The 17,582-nt window shown below is 32.0% G+C and overlaps 2 protein-coding genes across 2 annotated transcripts; one reads left to right on the top strand and one right to left on the bottom strand.

Moving 5' to 3' along the window:
* Positions 1 to 5,046: 5,046 nt before the first annotated feature.
* Positions 5,047 to 5,592, bottom strand: LOC130824924 (uncharacterized). Its single transcript, XM_057689946.1, has 2 exons — positions 5,431 to 5,592; positions 5,047 to 5,271 (listed from the first exon to the last, which is right to left on the bottom strand). Exons 1-2 carry the CDS (start codon positions 5,590 to 5,592, stop codon positions 5,047 to 5,049), a joined length of 387 nt encoding a protein of 128 aa, XP_057545929.1.
* Positions 5,593 to 10,580: 4,988 nt separating this feature from the next.
* Positions 10,581 to 14,288, top strand: LOC130825464 (calcium-dependent protein kinase 26). The gene is made up of 5 exons (XM_057690708.1): positions 10,581 to 10,760; positions 11,286 to 12,246; positions 12,467 to 12,763; positions 13,228 to 13,638; positions 13,884 to 14,288. The coding sequence occupies exons 2-5, from the start codon at positions 11,658 to 11,660 to the stop codon at positions 14,147 to 14,149; spliced, it is 1,563 nt and encodes a 520-aa protein (XP_057546691.1). The 5' UTR covers positions 10,581 to 10,760; positions 11,286 to 11,657; the 3' UTR covers positions 14,150 to 14,288.
* The last annotated feature ends 3,294 nt before the right edge of the window (positions 14,289 to 17,582 follow it).

Here is a 17,582-nt window from a genome sequence, read left to right as displayed (position 1 = left end):
ATGTGATGGATGTTCATGATGTGTGTGGTATTCTAGGTGTGGTTGTAATTGTATGTGTGTGTTATGGTTGATTTGAGGAAGGTGTGTATGTGTGCTTATTTGCCGAATACGATTGAACCTTGTAGGAAGTCGATTCGTGACCGGGAATTGAATAGGACGCTTGAGAGTTGGTTATCTTGCTTAAGGTATGTACACGCAGCGTGGTTCGCATTAGTCCGATGTATCATATAATAATGATATACAAAAGTGAAGCATGGATATATAGTACGAATAATGTTATCTTTCGAATCAATAATTTTTATACATTGTTTTGATAAGCAGAGGTAGTATGACCTCACTAACTTTAAAGTGGACGTAGTATGACGTCAATTGGTGGAAAAGAATTACTCGCGGTATATGAGGGCATTATGAGCCACCGCGGGGGTATGCATACTTAACCATAGGCACCGAAGTAAGGCGAGTGTCTATGGTAGAGACTTGCTTAGGGGTTAGCTCCCCCTAATGTATTGTCTCACTTATGGAGTTTGGAGTGTACCGGCAGTATGGCTGGATAGTACATCAGTATGGCTGACTAACCTTTACATGAAAATAATTATTCTTAATAAGCATGATCGAAGCGTAAGGTTCTGTGAATTGTCAACTAATAAATTAAAACCTTCTCTTATGTTATTAATTATTTGTTATGCGACGTTAGCTGACGTGTACTTTTGGTCTTAACGACCATGCGATGATGTTGTTTCCTATCTGGGCAATGACTAGCAGTAAGTTAAGTTGCAGGTCAGGGGAGTGAGGATTGTCCCTTGGAGAAATAAACCGTTAGGATACAGAAGTCTTGATAAGAACTTCTAATAAAGTTTAAAGAATATTTGGTTTTATGAGGCGATTTTGTTCTCAAGTTGTAATAAGTTGATTTAATTTTTCGTTCTTATCCGCTGCTAAGAATTTCTTATATCTAGTAGTTCATAATAACACTAATAAAACTCGATCCGCAAGCTTCCCTTAATTTCAAATCCGTTTTTAACTGCCTTCTAACATCCTGGTTTGACTCGGACGATATACACTTGTTTTTAAAAGGTCATCTTCTCTTTTCGTACGATCCGAGTTATTCCTAGATGTTACAGCGAACAAATTAGTCAAACTCTTATGCTTGTTGTAGATCTTACAAGTGGTGCCATAGAGATAACCAATTCCAAATCATGCACCTAGGCTGCGCAAAATTAGACCGGACCGGCGGTCTAGATTTGAACCTGGACCGAAAGGATCAGGTCCGGTCTCTAGTGCTTAAAAATTTTCAAATCCAGGTTCTGGTCCAGTTCGTTCTAAACCTACATAATTTAGGGTTGGACCGAATAGGGCAGGATAACATGTGTTATTTTTCCCAACTTTCAGACATATAATTATCCTCTTAATTTCTAGGGTTTTTTTTAAAGTTTTTAAACATTACAATTTACAATTACAATATGCAGCTGCTGCATTCTTCAATGTTTTTTGTTTGTTTGCTTCCTCTCTATAGACCAACTGTAAATAGTATTGCTTTTCGTTTCTACTACTTTTTAGTCCATTTTTTGGTCACTTATATTATAATCATCTTTTCCCAAGAAGAATCAAAAAATAAAAATGTTCAAATGTTTCAGTCTTTAGTCCATAGATCAATTGTAAATTATGATATCTAGTTATTCCCATCTCTGACGAGTAACGATACAACAATCAATACAAACTCCAAGCTTGGTTTTAGATTCAAATCTCATATTGTCATGTATTATGTATGTGTTTGCATTGTGCTTAGACCACCCCGACCCTTTGCGAGAAAAAGAAGAGAAAAAAAAGAGACAGGGAAACAAAGCATATAAAATACTTCTGCAGAATATGTGGTATTATTCAAGTCAGAATAATTTTATTAAACATATTAGTATTTTTTTCTCTATATTAGTTAACCTCATATGCTTTAGCCTTTAGGTCTTTGAATAAGTTGCTTTTTTTATTATTTAATGTCCATTGTCTAAGTATATTTTTGGTTGAGTATTTTTGTCTCTGTATTGATGATTCGCAAATTTTGTCTCAGTCTTATCTTAGTTTATGTTGCTGTTTACTAGTTATAGCCTTGTATCGTAGAGACCAAAGAGGCGAAACAAAGTGCACAGCCAACTACTAAGTGCCAAAAATGGATTGTTCATCTTGCAATATATGAGTTTTTTCGACCATTATTGTGTAAACAATAATTTTTTTTTTGTTTAGATAGTGTTAAAGGCTTCATGATAACTAAAATCTAATATTATTTTTCATATAATTAACATACAGATGAGCTCCAAATCCAAAAGACAACTGGCTGTTGTATACTCCACCGATCAAACCAACAAAACACAACAATTAGATGCAAATACAAATACAATGGTTTTGGATTTTGAGGAACTATCCAAAAAGTTACCCCCTGATAAGCTGCTTACGGAAAGGAGACAATATGTTGTTAGAAAAACTAAGAGAATTGGTGAGTATTGAGTACACTTTATTAATTATTTTGAAAATGGTTTGTTGTGTTGTGAGTACAATACTTTGTGATAACACTTTTGCTTGTGATAGTAACATAAATGGTTCAAAAAATGTTAATCTTCAAGTGGTTGATGTCTTGCTAATTCTATAAATACAACTAAAGAGAAAGGAAAACAAGCTGAATTATTTTTTTTAAAAGGGGATAGGGATAAGTTTGGGGATGATTGTGAGGAAAAATTAAAGTATGGTACTATTAATTTGAAAGATGTTAGGGATGCAGTAGCTCAAATGATTATCTTTGATGAGTGTCCTTTTAGACAAGTTAATAAACTTGGATTTAGACGACTAATGTCTCTTGCTAGCCTTAGATTTCAAATGCCATCTCGTACTACTATTGCTTGTGATTATTATTTAATGTACAAGAATGAAAGAGATAGGCTGAAAGATTTTTTAAAGACTTGTTAAAGAGTTAGTGTGACAATAAATACTTGGTCATCAATCCAACGAATCAATTACATGTGTCTCACGCTTTATGTTATTGATAATGATTGGAAGTTGTATAAAATGATTATTAATTTTTGTCCAATATCAACTCATAAAGGTGAGGCAATTGGTAAAGTTGTTGAGGCATGTTTAGAATTGTGGGAAATTGAAGACAAACTTTTCACTGTCACTATTGATAATGCTAGTTCCAATAATGTTGCATGTGTTTACTTGAGAAAATTAGTTCAACGGATTAGGGGTAATTGTATTGGAGATAGAAAGTATGTTCATATCAGATGCATTGCTCATATCATTAATCTTGTTGTATGGGATGGCATTAAAGAACATGGTGTGTGCATTGATAGGATAAGAAATGCTGTAAAATATATTAAGAACTCTACTTCTAGAATTCAAAGGTTTAAAGATCTTGTACCTAAATATAATATTCATAGCCAATCTTCATTGAGTTTTTATGTTCCCATTAAATGGAACTCCACGTATGATATGTTGGATACAACTATCAAATTTAAACCAATTTTTGGTGGGATAACTCTACCTAGTGGAGGTAAGGAATCTGAAAAGCCACCAGATAATGATGATTAGGCAAAACCAAAAAGTTTAGTTGTATTTTTGAAAGGTATTTACCTTTTAACTCGTCAAATATCTGGCTCTCTTTACATGACAAGTAGTAAAGATTTTTTTTAGGTTGTTTTTGTTTATGATATGTTAAAAAGATGGGAGAAAAGTATTGATCTAGAATTTAAAGCAATAGCATGTTCAATGAAAAAAAAAGTATGACAAATGTTGGGGGAACATAATGATAACGAATATGTTGATTTATGTTGCTTTCATTCTTGATCCTCATACTAAACGGTTGCCGGTTGAGTTGACACTTATTTGATACGTATGGTAAGGAAGAAGGATCAATACTTTGTGCTGATGTGAAGAAGTTCACTCATGAATTATTTGATGAATATAGAACTAAATACTCTCCTTAGGTTTATGAACCTATGCAAACTAGTGATAATTCTTTTATTCCAATTGATTTAAGTGAGGATGAAGGCGTATTGGGAAGTAATTACTTGCAAAGCATAAGGGAGAGATCAGAACGGTTGGAGGGATCAAGTGAATATGATAAGAGCAAGTTAGATAGGTACTTGACTGATCGATTAGGGCCAACAGAAAAAGGTATGGATGCATTAGCATGGTGGGGTTAATATGGGCAAAGAAATCCAATTCTTTCACACACGGCTCGTGATGTATTAGCTATTCCGTTGTCTAACATTGCATCAGAGTTTGCCTTTAGTGCCGGAGGTCGAATTCTTAATGCTTTAAGGAGTTCACTAACTTCTAAGGTAATATAATATTCACTTAATACTTTACTTTGGTTTATTATATATATTGGTTATTTTAATGAATAGTTTTCTTATTAACGAAAGATGGTACAAGCTCTTGTTTGTTCACAAGATTGGCTACGAACTAAGGGAGCATTAGGTGTTGATATGGAAGAGAATATGCGTGAATTAGAGGAATTGGAAAAAGGTTATTTTATAATTGTATATTTATTTCATTTTTTTTATTTACATTTTCATTTCTAAGTTTCTTATGTGTTATGGTTTTATGAACAGATATTTGTGGAGATGACGTGTATGACCAAGCGATTTATGTGGATAGCATGATTTGAAGCTCACAAATGTTGTTTTTTGGCTTTTGGCTTGATTAACATTGTTTTGAAGGAATGTATTAAAGTATATTAATGTATTGGACCTTTTGATTAATTATAGCTATTAAAGACTTTTGGCATTGGATTTATGTTAGTTGCTTTAGTATTATTATTGTAATATGTGTGTAAGGACATATGTTATTAAAAGAAAAGCAACCTAGTATTTTTCAACAAATTTATAATGATTTTATTTACATTGTAGAGTCCAATAATTGAATTTTACTATATTAAATACCATGAAATATAAATCAATATTCTATAGCCGATCCAACTGGTCTGAACCTGGACCGGACTGGTAGTTTTCAAGGTTACATCGGAACCGAACCGGATGTAATAGGTCCGGTCTTCAATCCTCAAAATTTAAAAATCCAGTCTTCCTGTCCAACCAGTTCAGGTCCGGTCCGGTTCGGGTTTGGACCGGTGTGTAGTCCTACGTGCACCGGGTAGTTCTTCTCATTTGGTCTTAATTTTCCCAAAGTATAAACAATTAACTTTCCTTCTTGCAACAACACACAAGCTAGACCCTCAAAAGACGCATCACTGTACGCAAGCAATACAAATACTGGAGAAGTAGTCAACTTCTTTTCAGCTCCAAGAAAGCATCTTTACACTTATGAGTATATGACCACACAAAACGTTGCATTCTTCCTTACTAAACTTGTGATCGACAAGGAAATTTTTGAAAACCCTTCAACATATCTTTTGTAATATCCTACTAATCCCATAAAACTTTTTACCTCTTTTACACTATTAGGTGTTGGCAAGTCAATAATGGTTCTTATCTTCTCAGGATCCGTAATAATGCCATCCCTTGAAATCCAATGACCTAAGAAAACAACTTTGTCAAGCCAGAACTCACTCTTACTTAACTTCCCATAAAAGCTTTTTCTCTTAGCCATGTTAGCACCAATCTTAGGTGTTCCTCATGTTCTTTCTCCGGTTTTGAGTACACCATGTTCACTAGCCACCAACATTGCTTCGGTATTCTATCTTAGGCTGTGATTTTCCTTTTAGATAACTCGATGGTCCAGTTTATGTATTTCTAGAGTTCCCCTTGTTTCCTCCCCAGCAGTTCCTTGTAATATAACTTGGATTATTGTAGTTTAGGTAGATCACTTTCCTGTTACAATTCACCCCTTTTGTATGCCATTTTTTACATTTATTGCAAATCTATCTCTTGTAATTATTTGGAGTTTGTGGTTCCTTCTCTAATATTTGTGTTTGGTTGTGGTTTTTGGATGTGTGTTCTTTTTGAATTGATTTCCCCTAGAATTTCCCTCAAACCTTAGTCGATCTTATGGTTTCCACCTTGACCGCTACCAGACCTCTTTCGGTTGGTTTCTTCTTCGCTTTTGCATTTCATCTCTTTTTCTACAACATGCTTATACATTACTTGGAAAGTTTTATAATCACCATCTTCACATCTTACACATTTTATCTCGCTCATAGGAAACTATGATCAGTGTCTAGGGAGGGAAGGAAGGTGACAACTCATACCCATAAAGGAGAGTGCAACCAAAGTGTCATAAGTACCCATAATAAATAATCAATCATTATAATCATGTCGTAATACTTATGAGTATGCATATGCAGAGCATGCCTTAATACTTATGAGTATGCATATGCATAGCATTCTCTTGAGTCTCCAATTAAACTTTTTCTAACTTAATCAATTCTATACTACTAAGATAACTTATTGTTTAATCACAATATTTAAATCATGATTCAACCTTTTTACTCCTTTAGTAAAAATCTTTCACTTAAACAACTTATCCTTTAGCAATGTTCCATCATGATTTTACTAGAATCTTCTAAGGCCTCTAGTTTACTTACTAATTATACTTAACTTTATTTCTAATCCTCATTTTAGCAATAATTCCTAATAGATATTTGTTTTTCCTGATTTCCTCAAGTTTACTCAAGACTTTAACCTTTTCTAGATCTTATTAGTTCTTTGATTGTTTCAAATTTTAGACATGCTTCAAAAACCTTGACTATAGTACCAATAACCTTAAATTATGGGTAAAGACTAATTTAAATTTAGTAATAATCCAGTGAAAACTCAGTTTTTCCAACCTAATTATAGGGGTTACTTAAGTAAATAAATGTCCAAGTAAAAAACTCGGACTAAACCAATCAAATGCACCACATGATATATGATATAACTAACGTCTTAGCAGTCCAAAATAAAGAAAACTACAACCATATCGAATAATGTCCCAAAAGTTCAAATTACAACTTCAATAAATAAAAGTCTCTCGAATGAAAAGCATTAATCATAAAGGTGTCCTACTCCATTTCAAGTTGAATCCTATCTTCTTTTCTAACACTTCTCCGAGATAGCATGAGTGTTTACTCTAAAAACTAAACCATTAAAAAACACACAAAAGCGCCAAAGTATTAGCAAAAGACGAAGTAAAATAATTAGTGTCCGTCATGTAAGTTATAAACTCTATTGTGTTTGAGATTTTTGAGGCATTTTATTTGTAATCACTTAGACTCGTTGGACTAAACAAGAGTTTTTAACATTTTTCAACATAATCATGAAAGCAATTTTAATTCAAATCAATGGTTTAATAGCTTCTCAAAGCAACTTCAACACAATATGATTTCTTAATAGCAGATTATAGTATTTAACTGAATCAAACTAACACTGAGTTTATTCTATGACTCTTTGGGTAGGCGATCTACCATTCGGTGACATACGAGATTCTTACACAATGTTATTGTGTTAAAATCAGACATAACCTTTATTATGCCTAACTACGTACACAACCTTTATTGTGACAGATGTATCTATCACCTTCACACATATATATTTTATTCATATCACTTTACCTGATATTTAATGCTTTCACCAATTTATATAAACATTTTTTAATTTCATAAATCATAATTGTAAATATTTTCACGTACAAGGTAAAAATATTTTGGTAAAACAGGATTCATAATTTATTTTCGTGTGGGATAAAACATACTTGATTGTGAAATTCTCAAATACATTATATATATATACTTGTAATATATTAGGGCATCACTACAAAAAATGAAAAAAAAAAAACAAAACATCTTTCAAAGTTTACTTTAAATCAAACACCATATTCAATGGGTTTTACTAAATGTTTTTTAAGACTTAGTTCATCTCATATTAAGTAAAATAAATATAATATCAAATTTCATATTTCAAATAATTATAAAATGAATTCCAAAACAATCATAATATCTTTTATATAATAATTAAAAATTACCTAACAAAAAGGAGAAAGAAAAGGCCAAACAAACCTAAAAAAAAATGCATGTAAACCTTAAAAGATTTTAATTTTGACTTTAAATGTATCAATTTCAACTTAATGTACCTTAAATTGATCAATTAAAATAAAAAATTTCAATCTTAACTTATAAGTGATCAATTTTGACATTAAACTAATCAATTTTAACATATCTATAAATTTGACTAATGAAGTTGTAGGCGAGTTTGTTAAAGATTGGTTGAAATCTCTGTATTGTTATCATCATGAAGATTACCATGACTATAATAGCGTTGCAATGGAACATTCACCAAGATTTGATATGTATAGGAATGAATTTGGTGTAGGAAAACCACTTTTGTTCATAAATGACCTGGAAATAAAGCTGTAGGATTAATGTTTTCTTACTCAGGAAGTGAAGCAGGAGGAAGCGTCGATTTCGCCTATTGATTTAATGAATGCTCTTGAAAATGATTAAAAGTTTATGGTTGTTGTCTCTTTATTATAAACTTGATGTGATCAATTCAGAGTGATCAATTATACAGTCTGATAAAACGATTGTAAAATTCCACATCTCATATTTATTTGTCATATGGATTAATTCTTACCAAAGTTAGCATTAATCTATTCCTTAATATATGAGTAATATATCACAATTAGATATATTCTTTTAAATTTTCTTAGAATACTATATTTGAATTTAAAAGCTATATAAGATTTCCAATTAGATATTCTTAGAATATTTATTTTCTTTTTTATGTTACAATTTTTGCTAATTAATAAAGTTTCTTCATTTAAATTTGAATTTCTAAAATATTTGATTAAGAAAAAAATAATACATGATAATCAAAAATTATTTTGAGAATGACGAAAGATTATTATGATAACCTTGTTGAAAGATTACCCAAATTTGCCTTAAATTTATATTTGTATATGTTTTTATACTAACCACTTCATGTATTGCACTAGTTTCTATACTAGTTATATATAAAGTGATCAATCAAATGATCAATGATAACTTTTAAAAGAAATCAAAAAATTTTTTTAATCAATAAAATATACTAATGAATAAACGACTTGGGACACGTGTCATGTCTCATTAAAAATTTTTCCGCCTTTTTTTATTGTTGACATGGAAATTGTTGATGATTGATTTAATATTTAAGGAAATAATTAACTCATTAAAAAATATAATATTTTTTGATTGACTATAAATATATATGTTTATATAAACCTATAATTTTTTTTATCTTAAATCTTAAATAAAAGTAAAGTTTGCTTCATTAACAAGTAACCCAACAATAAAAGGACAAAAATAAAATAATTTAATTTTGTATTTTCATATATACAATTTTCATATACATAAATTTTAAGCTCAAAATTTATATCATATTTTATATTTAGTTTGTATATTTTATTATTCTTTTAAATCATACATGATAAAAATCTAAAAATTAAATTAAAATATATGATATATTGATGGAAAATCTAGAATCTTTCGAGATGGGATCATAGAAAAAGAATATTTTTCTATAATAAACAAAGTTATCTATTGCATGTAAAAATTGTAGTAACTAAAATCTAATAAAAACTATTGACAAACATTTCTTGACTTACTTGGGTGATTTCATTAATATAATATAGCTTATTAATCAATTTGATATATTTTTATTGATTGATGGTAATTTTTTTGTCTATTTTTTCACATATATGTTTTAATATAATTGAATAATAAATTATTTCTTCGCTTTGTCAATTATATTATTATAAAGAATACAAAGATTTAATGATTATGTTTTATGTTGTAAAGGAATTAATTTTATAAATTAATATCTATATATATTCATATAAGTAAATATTTATTATATTCATTTTTACACGGTATCTAGTAACATATATTAATAAAATGTAAAATGACACATGCCTCTTTTCTAAGACCCATGCTACGATTGAAATTATTTGATTGGATATCATTGCTTCAATATAGTAATTATTATTTAAGGAATTTTTTGATTGGATATCAATGTTTAAATGTGGGATATCCATGTTTGAAAATGCCAATTGTTTAATGCATAAAATTGTTATCGCTCATCTAAAGTTTTTTTTGAATATGAATGGAAATATTTGAATAAGATAAAGATAATGTAATTGGATCATTACTTAAAACTAATAATTTTTATATTAATTTATATTAAAAAATAGTGCATTGCACGAGTTTTTATACTAGTTATGTTCTAAAAGTAATCAGTTTTGACATTAAAGTAAACAATTTCTACTTATAAGTTTATAACTTTAAATGAATCAATCTTTCTAATGTGTTTTCAATTTTAATGTTAAAATGATTAATTCGCACCTTAAGGTGATCAATTATATATAAAATGATCAAATAAATTATCAATTATAACTTATAAAAGAAATTAATTTTAACCTTAAAAATATCAATTATAATCGTAAATAGATTAATTAATGATCATATATTGAACAAAACTTTTGTAATTAGACCGATTGAGTTATTGGTCTCATTTTGAGACCCGGCTAGCAATATTAGCTGAAAGGTTTATTACAAGTATAGATAGAACTTGGAAGTAGAATATTACTCTTAATTGAGAGTCGTTAATTGAAAAGTGGAGTATTAATAAGCATAATCACTTTAAACTGAAGTTCACATAAACAGCAAATTGGGCAACTCAGAGAGAGACCAGAGAGAGTTGGAGGCTTGGAGCCCCCACACTAGAGGGCCAACTTCTCCAACGTCTCCCTTTCCACTTTACCTTCTTTCTCGTCTCTTCTTCTCTTCCTCCAGAATCTTCCATTTTCAGGTTTTCTCTCCTCTCTTGTTCTTCCATTTTTCTGTTTCTAATGGTTTGAAGATGCAAATTTAACTAAACTCGGGTTGTAACGTTCATATGATTTGAATTTTTAGTTGGGTCACTTTCTTGCGTAAATTTAGTGGGTTTGTTCCAAATCCTCTTATTTTTACATCAGTTGGTGGGTTTCATTTCCTGGACGTTAACAGTCTTTGATTTATTAGCTGTACTTTAAATTTTTAATTTGCTTAGGGTTTTGATATTGACTTGTTTGTTCTAGATTCATTTCTAAGATGGTTGATAAAGTTGCTAAACTTTAGTTAAAATTCAGTATAAAAATTTGAAAATATGAATTTGAATTTCTGGTGTTTTCTTGAGCTTGACTTGTAGTTTGATCTGAGAGATTATTAGTATTTATTAAGGTGTTTTTTGTTAGTTTCTTTCTTTTTAACTATTCGGAATTTTAAAGGCATAATTTACTTATGGAGAATATATTTGGGATTTTAATTTTTTTGGGACACTCATTTTGATTTGCAGATCCAGCTTCAGAATTTACTATCCGGGGTACCTTAAGCTTTACTTGTTTGTTCTTGTTGGATCTATTGAACTAAGCAGTTTAAGAAAATTTATCACCATATATTCTAGATGTTCCTTGTTACTGAAGGTGTAGTAGAAAGTGGGTGGCTATTTCTTCAATTTGAATTTTGACCTTAAACATAGTTTTAGTGCTGTGGTGGTTGAGAATCTTCAAACATTTTGAATCCTAATCCAGCTCACCAATTGTTGGCATTGTCCTTTAGTAAGTTAGGTAGAAAGCTTCTCAAAAATTTTGACCCTGAAAAAGCTCAAGAAAATTTGTCTCTCCTGTAGTTTTGCCTTAGTATTGGGCCTGTAATTCTGAGTTTTGAAATGGCTGTTGGCCAAAACAGCAGCAAGAATGGACCATTAACTCAGCCATGTCGTTGTTTTAAGGTGGCGAACTTAAAAGAAGCTATATTGGATGCTAGTGAAACATCCCATTTAAGAGATCTTTATGTTTTAGGAGATCAATTAGGATGGGGGCAATTTGGTGTGATTAGGGAGTGTGTGAATAAGTTAACTGGGGATGTATTGGCTTGCAAGTCGATTTCCAAAGATAGATTGGTAACACAAGATGATGTTCGAAGTGTGAAGCTTGAAATTGAGATTATGAGCAAGCTGTCGGGTCATCCTCATGTGGTTGCTTTGAAAGCGGTTTATGAGGAAGAAGCTTATGTTCACTTAGTGATGGAGCTTTGTGCTGGAGGTGAGTTGTTCCATCGATTAGAGAAACAAGGAAGGTATCCGGAGGGTCAAGCCAAGGTTATATTCCGGCATCTAATGGAAGTTGTCCAATATTGCCATGATAATGGTGTTGTTCACAGAGATTTGAAGCCTGAGAATATTTTGTTGGCAACAAAGTCATCTTCTTCACCAATTAAGTTGGCTGACTTTGGCCTTGCCACATATATCAAGCCAGGTAGAACACTCTTCATCTACCGTTGTTGTGATTCGTGCTACTTGTACTCTTCCATTTCATTTGTACTCTTCATCTTTATGTTACGACTGCGATATAGCGATGTGGCCTTGTTTTTTCAGTTTCTCTCATATCTAATCATTTTCATTCACCACTAGTAGTCGAGTCTTGGTAACATAGGAATTTTACAAGTTTCTGAATCCTTTAGTTACTGCTTAAGCAGGGCAAGATTTACACGGGACAGTAGGGAGTCCATTCTATATAGCTCCTGAAGTTTTGTCTGGAGGTTACACCGAAGCTGCTGATGTGTGGAGTGCTGGTGTGATTCTCTATATACTTTTGAGTGCTATTCCCCCATTTTGGGGGAAGACAAAGTCAAAAATATTTGATTCAGTGCGAGCAGCTGATCTGCGCTTCCCATCTGAACCTTGGGATCGGATCTCAGAATCTGCCAAGGAGCTGATCAAGAAAATGCTTTGCAAAAATCCTTTGAAACGCTTGACAGCTGAGCAAGTTTTAGGTATGATCTCATGCCTTTGCTGAATCATATGACATGTTATTTCACCACTATTTGAAATACCCTTCAGTACCAATTATCAGTGCTCGTAAAATAACTAACTTCATTCTATTAAATGGCTTATCATGAATGCATTATCTAACAGATTTAAGCTTCTTTGAAAGAAAATGAATTTTCTGTGGGCTGTTGTACATAGTTACCATAAACCGGAAACTTCCCACCGAATCCCGTTTCATAACCTTTGATGTCGAAACTCTAAATTAACGTTTCCGAAACTACATTTCCCAAATGGTTTTTTAAGCCCAAAGCCATATATTATAACAAAGCCATTCTTTTCTTTTGTCTTATCTTATCATTTTAGTACAATATATTGATAGTGGGTTGGTCGCATTGGGATTTAGACCAGTTACATATTGCAAATCTAGTTTTGCTAGAAACACTCACGGTCTTCTGTTGGTTTCCTACAGCTCACTCATGGATGGAAGAACATGATACAGCTCCTGAAGACACACATGAGTATGGTGTTTCCTGCTCTGAGCATTTAAAAACTCGAGATAACTCAATTTCGGTTTCATTTATAGCCAGGGATCAAGATATAAGCTTTGGCACGGGATCTGCAGTAAACTGTGAACCGGAATCACCAACATTCTCATGCGGATCATCTTTCTCAACATTTATGGTGGAGCCATCCACACCTACCCTTGTATCAAGTGGATTTACATTCCGAAGTAGCGGTGATTTTAAGGCTCTTGAGTTTGTTTCTCCTATTCCTTCCATGCCTAGCTTCACGTTTTTCAGTGCTCACTCAATAAATGAGCATGAGAATCAAAATGGGGGTCGTTCAAGCTACCGTGAAAGCACAGACAAAGTTCATGCAGGTAAATAGTACTTTTTCACTTTCATCATAAAAACATTCTATTTCTAGTGTTGGATGATAAAGTGGGCTTATCAGCTCAACTTTATGAATTTTTATTAACGTCATATATATTTAGCTTTGCCCTGCGTACTGCTTGGAAACAGGAGAAAAACCTTCATGATTATGATCGATTAGTGTTAAATGTTCTAGGTTTTGCATTTCTTCCATAATTTGATTATCATCTCATGATGTCTTATGGTATTTTAGGAGATATGGAAAAACGGTTTGAATCTCCGGATTCCTCCCTTAGCTCAGGAACTGACGACGGAGAGCTAAAACAGAATTCAGCAGACTCTAAGCAGAATGAAGCAATGGGTTTGAGGGTTCTGGGTATCCACAACAAGAGGAATAGAACGATTGGGCTTGGCGAGTTCGAGCAGCTTGATATTGTGGTAACCGAGTCAGTAATCAGATGGGCGTCATGCACTCACTTACCCACGACGTCATCACTCAGACTGTCTCTTGTATGCTGATTAATATGTATGATGATTGTAGCATCAAAAATGTATTAATCTGCTGTTACAATGAATCTGCAGAAAAAGCAGATTCTTCTTTAAAATGTGTAAAGCATGGATATTGAAGGCACTCATTTCGTCATGCTTTTTGATCTTACTTTTACTGGTACATTCTTCCCTTTTGTTCTCACAAGTAACTATGAACTAACAACAAAACAGTACACACTATACACCATAACACCTTAAAAAAATTATAGAAAGTATGATAGAATGGTAAATGTAAAACAACTATTTTTTTTTTCTCATACTAATGAAAAGCTACAAAGGGATTGTAATAGAGATCAAATAATTAAAATTTTTAAACCTAAGCCACTAACATAGTGTTAAATGTGGAATGTTAAATAAACCACTATTTCTAATTATTTTAATTTTGAATTAATCTTAACACATCTAATCTAATTTGATTACCTGTTTTAAACTAATGGTAAATTTTAAACAATTTTATTAATATGTACGCTACTGTTTGATTTATTGTCTTTTTTATTTTGCATCATCTTGCTAAATAAATGTCATTATTAAAGAAAATAAGATAAATTTTAAGAGATTATTTGATTTTGCTTATGACTTCAAAGAGCTTATAGATAGCTTTTTGTTATTGAATGAAAAAAAAAGTACAAACTCAAAAAAACAAAGAAAATAGCTAACTGTAGTGATCATTTGTAAGGGACAAAATGTTTTGCATGCATGAGAAGACCGGATTGTAGGAATAACAAATCAGAATGATGGTGAAAAAAAAACAAGTTGAAAAACCACATGATAGCCAGGTATTATTAGGCTAATATGAACGTGGGCATCCTCTTAAATTATTACAAGTTAGTTGACTTTTCTTTTCTTTTCCTTCTTTTGTTTCTAAAATTGAAACATTTATGTGTTTTTCTATTTATTATGTATTTTTTAGTTATTTGATTATTATTTATGGTTAACGTAGGTGGTAAGCTGCAGGTTTATGGGTGGTTGTAGGTTTCTTTCTTTTTGAAGATCTTTTTCGAGTCGAGGGACTCTTTGACCGCACTCTTCTCTATGGATATGAGCTGCCGTCTTTCCTCCCTTTCCAGATGCTGACCATAATTTTCTATAAGTGGAATATACTGAGTATGATGATGATAATGTGTTTTTCTGAAAACAAAATGATACCTTTGCTCCAAAAGGCCCTGCCCATCCTTTAACTTCAAAAAATAACTTTGAATGGATAAGTCTACCATGAATAAAATGAGTCTTTTTTTTTATGGTAAGTCTACCACTTTTATAAAATGTGACACAAAATCAAGACAAAACCATACATATAGGGGTGTTTGATAATGGTTATTGATTGTTTATTAATTAAGTTGTCTTACGTATGTGTTCGTCAATGCTACTAGTAGCATTGACTTTTTCATTCTCTATTAATTATTTCAAGTATATAAATTAGTTGTGAAAAAAATGTTTTGTAAGTAAAGGTAAAAAAGTATTTGATTTAGCTTTAAAGTTAACTTTTCAACTAATATTTTTACGCCATTCGTCAAAAACAAGTCAAAAGCTATAAAAAAATTGAAATATCCTTTATCGAACCGAATCATAAATTGATGCTTCAAATTGAATGAAGCTAATTATAAGCAATATAGTTAGGGCTGTAAAAACGGGTTAAAAGGTCGGAAACAGGTCGGTCAAAAACAGGTTCGGTAAAAAACGGTCGGTCAAAAGCAGGTCGTATAAGTCTTTCGGTACCGGTCGGTATCGGTCGGTTTATTCGGTATCCGGTCGAATCCGGTTTTTTTCCTTGGCGGGTGTCGGTCGGTATGGGTCCGGTATTTATCGGTCCGGTCATTACCGGAAACAGGTCACATTCGGTCGGTCAAAAACGATTTTTTGCAGGTCGTAATCGGTATACAGATCATAACCGGGCGGTCAAAATCGGTAATCGGTCGGTCACAATCGGTATGCGGGTCAGAATCGGTCGGTCACAATCGGTCGGTTATTTTCAACTAATGTGATCGGTCATAATGATATGACTTGTTCTCATATATCTAAACCGTTTAAGTTTATACGAGATCTTATTTTACTGCGTGGATGAAGTCAACAATGTATTATAAAGTCGATCCAAGTTATTCGATTTGTTTTTCATTATAGTTCGTTCTATTTAAGTTAAATAATCGATCATCTACGCTGATAAGTTTGATTTTAAACGAACTCTATTTAAGTTAATTAATATATTTGATCATAGGTCTGGTTATTTCAACTTGATAAATTGATTATAATTGATATATATTTGATCATATCAGGTTAATTATTTTCAATTCGATAAATCATGTTGTTATCAATGTTGAGAATGATAGAAGGTGAAACCTCACATCAAGTTTTGCCCTTACTGCCCATTTCATCGATGATGATTATAAATTGCATTCCCTTTTGTTAAATTTTCGCCGTTTTCCCCCACCCCACGATGGTGAATCTATATTCATGTTTGTGAAAGGTTTGTTGAATGACTGGAATATAGGTAGAAAAGTTTTTTCAATCACACTTGATAATGCTTCCTCTAATAATAGGATGGTTGAAAAACTAAAACGTGATTTGCACTCCTCTTCTCCTCTCCCTTTAGATGGCAAGTATTTTCATATAAGGTGTTGTGCTCATATTTTGAACCTTATTGTTAAAAAGGGTTTGAAACTTGATAATTCCGTGACTAAGTTACGTGCGGTTGTTATATATGTTGATTCTTCTGATTTTCGACTTACAAATTTTGAGAAAGCTAAAATTGATAAAGGTTTGCAATCAAAGGGTAAATTAGTTTTGGATGTTTCCACTAGATGGAACTCTACTTATGACATGATTCATAGGGCTCTTGAGGTAAAGGATGCTATTGATTTATATCTTGTTCGTGAAAGGGATATTGATGTTGATATTATTTCTGAGAATGAGTGGGATACAATTCAAGATATTTGTGATTTTCTTGAGCCATTCTATGAGATTACCAAGCTTTTTTTCTGGTTCAAAATATCCCACTGCAAATTTGTACCTTTCTTGCATAATATGTATTGAAAAGGTACACTAAGTTTGGTGGAGCAGTTCCTTACAGATTATTGAAAGGCGGTGTCGCATTGAGGACTAGGAGCAGGAGATCTAAGGTGGTGATGGAAGAGGAGGAAGAAGATGAAAGTGATGAAATGAGTTATACTTCTGAGAAAATTAAAGAAAAGAATGTGTCTGTTACTCCTAAAAAGAGGAGTAAAAAAAATGGGGATAACAAGGGTTCTGTTTCTCCAAATGGGTCTCGGAGTTCTCCAAGATTGAAGCAGAAATCTAATTAGTTTAGTTTTGCAATTTCTTATGCATAACTAAAATTTGGAAAAGACTTTTTGTGTAGTTAGGATTATTGATGTTTATATTATTGGTAGGGAAAAAAATGTAATGGATC

This window comes from Amaranthus tricolor, chromosome 10, assembly GCF_026212465.1.
Source record: "Amaranthus tricolor cultivar Red isolate AtriRed21 chromosome 10, ASM2621246v1, whole genome shotgun sequence".
Lineage (NCBI taxonomy): Eukaryota > Viridiplantae > Streptophyta > Magnoliopsida > Caryophyllales > Amaranthaceae > Amaranthus > Amaranthus tricolor.
Note: the sequence above shows the minus strand (reverse complement) of the source record. Positions and strands in the feature narration are given on the sequence as shown.